The 2410-nt window shown below is 44.1% G+C and overlaps 1 protein-coding gene across 1 annotated transcript in view; it reads right to left on the bottom strand.

Moving 5' to 3' along the window:
• Positions 1 to 1838, bottom strand: part of golga7 (golgin A7) — a 29302-nt gene extending 27464 nt beyond the window's left edge. The window contains exon 1 of the mRNA XM_020511365.2: positions 1739 to 1838. Coding sequence (XP_020366954.1) covers positions 1739 to 1747 — 9 coding nt within the window. The 5' untranslated portion in view covers positions 1748 to 1838. The remainder of the gene's footprint in view (positions 1 to 1738) is intronic.
• Between the last annotated feature and the right edge of the window lie 572 nt (positions 1839 to 2410).

Here is a 2410-nt window from a genome sequence, read left to right on the forward strand (position 1 = left end):
CAGCCTTCCTGCTCCTCTGATGCTGCTTGGCCTGCTGTGTTCAACCAGCTCTACACCTTGTTATCTCAGATTCTACAGCATCTGCAGTTCCTGCTATCTCTAAGCCAGGAATCCAGGCGAGTTAAGACTGATGAGTCTAAATAACTCAAAAATAAATGACTTCATCTAATAACCTGCTTTCCTACATGAGGTACAGCATCCTCACGGCAAAACATAGTTTTGTTGACCAGAAATATCATAGATGTAAGACGGAAGTAGAATGTAAAGCGAACAAGTTTTCTTTCCTTAAAAAAAATGCTCTGAATTAACTATCATCATCTGGAATCCACTGTGGCCATTGACTGCTAAATCAAGTGTAACCTCATAAAACTGATTAACATGTGGAAAACATCTCGTCTACTTTTCCTTCAGGTGCTCCCATTTTTAAAAAGTAAGTTCTTGTGATATGACACTCATTCAGTGACATCATTATAAATACATACAAAACAAGGAAGTTACAAATGAGGGGGGGGGGGGGGAAAGCTGGCATAGTCAGAATGTCACTAGATGAGTAATGCAGGCTCCAGGTGATCACTCTAGAGACGGAGTTTCAAATATCACCATGGCAAATGGAGGAATTTGCCTTCAATTTTAAAAACAAAATAAAAAGATCTGGCATTGAAAAATAGGCTTAGGATTGATGACAAGTGCAAACATCAAGTGTCATTGAAACCCACCTCATTCACGAATGTCATTTAGCAAACGAATCTACCAATCTCACTAAATGTGGTGTGATGATCCCATACCGACAGCAATGTTATTGTTTCTGAGCTGCTTTCTGAATGGCCCAGCAAGCCACTCAGTTCAAGAACAATTAGGGGCCAATAACAGATGCTGGCCATGAAGAAACACAAAAAGGAAAAGAATGCCCTCCACAGACTTGAGCCTCTCTCATGCAACTCCACAGCCAATGAAGGACTTTCGAAGTGAAGTCATTTCCATGAAATGAGGCCAGCCAATTTACATACAGCAAGCTTCCAAGGTCAGCCATACGATAACAAACAGCTTGTTTACTTTCAAGGAATACTGTCTGAGAAACAAATATTGGCCAGCTTTCTGGGGATAGCTCTCTCTGCTTCTTAAAAAAAAAAGTGAGACCATGGAGTCTGTATATTCACTGGAAAGGGGCAGACCTCTGCTGTACGTCTCAGCCAAAAGGCTGAGTTGTGATGACTGATTCGATTGAAAACGCACGGCCCTTCCTACAACCCCTTCCCCTCAGGAACCCCAACTCAATATCAAGTTTTCCCTTCACCCCACCAACCATTCCCCCTTTCTTCCACATCCAATCTAGTCCTTTCTCTTACGCCATACCCTCTTCCCCTTCCTCACCCCAACCCCTAAAACCCACTTCCCTCAAACATTCCCCTCCCCGACCCTCCACCACGTCCCTTTCCCAAAACCCCTTGGAATAGATCGGTGAATCAAGTAAACTGTTATTTCCACGACAGACAGATGAGCCACAAATAAACAAATCGCCTCCTGAAGGGTGCTGGGGCTGGGAGAGTAGAGGCGGACCGGTTTCCGGGGGACACCAGGGGAGTCGCCGGCCTCCGAGCGGACACAAATTCGCGGCCACCGCCCATCCCCAAAGAACCCCTTCTCGGACTCGGCGAGAGCCACTTCCACCAACCCCCAGCTCTTAAACCCCCCGCCCACAGAACCCGAGAAACCTTTCCACCGATCCACCTCCTCCTACCTCCGCCATCTTGAGCCGCCGCCTGCTTCCGGGTTACTGGCTCCCACGATCCAAGTTCCGCCTGGAACAAAAGGTTCCCCCCTTCCAGAGCCCACAGACTAGTACTACACTGTATTCTTCTGTATTGTTTCATACTTCATATCATAAACCTCTTCAATGAGCTGGTCATCCTCACAGTGTCAGTTTATTTTATTTTACATTTTGTATATGTCGGCAGAATAATCTGGAAGATGGTTATAACACAAAACCCTTAAAAAACCTGTGCAGCCCATTTAGAAAATCATAACCTTCTTGCAGATTATATCATTGACATTGTTCTCACTTTTTGCTTCAAATTGGTACAAATTGTTCAAACATGTTCACATTCACACACTTTCCTACATGAGTGGAGGCATACATTTGAATTTTTCTCAGCAGCATTGAAACAGACCATTAAGCCTGACTACCCAGAGGGAAACACTCATGAAAAAAAGTTGTACACTGAAGGGAAATGCTTATTTGCGAAACTGCTTGTTGACATCTCATCAATATTCAATTTTCTATCTTCTCAAATGCACTATATAAGCAAGACATTGAGAAAATCTGACATGAAAATCAGTGTGGGTACCTGGTAGATTTTTCTCTCTGCTTGCTCTGAAGGGGCTCCAGGTTGCTTACATCGGAGCATTAAAA

This window comes from Rhincodon typus, chromosome 40 (assembly GCF_021869965.1).
Source record: "Rhincodon typus isolate 14 chromosome 40, sRhiTyp1.1, whole genome shotgun sequence".
NCBI lineage: Eukaryota > Metazoa > Chordata > Chondrichthyes > Orectolobiformes > Rhincodontidae > Rhincodon > Rhincodon typus.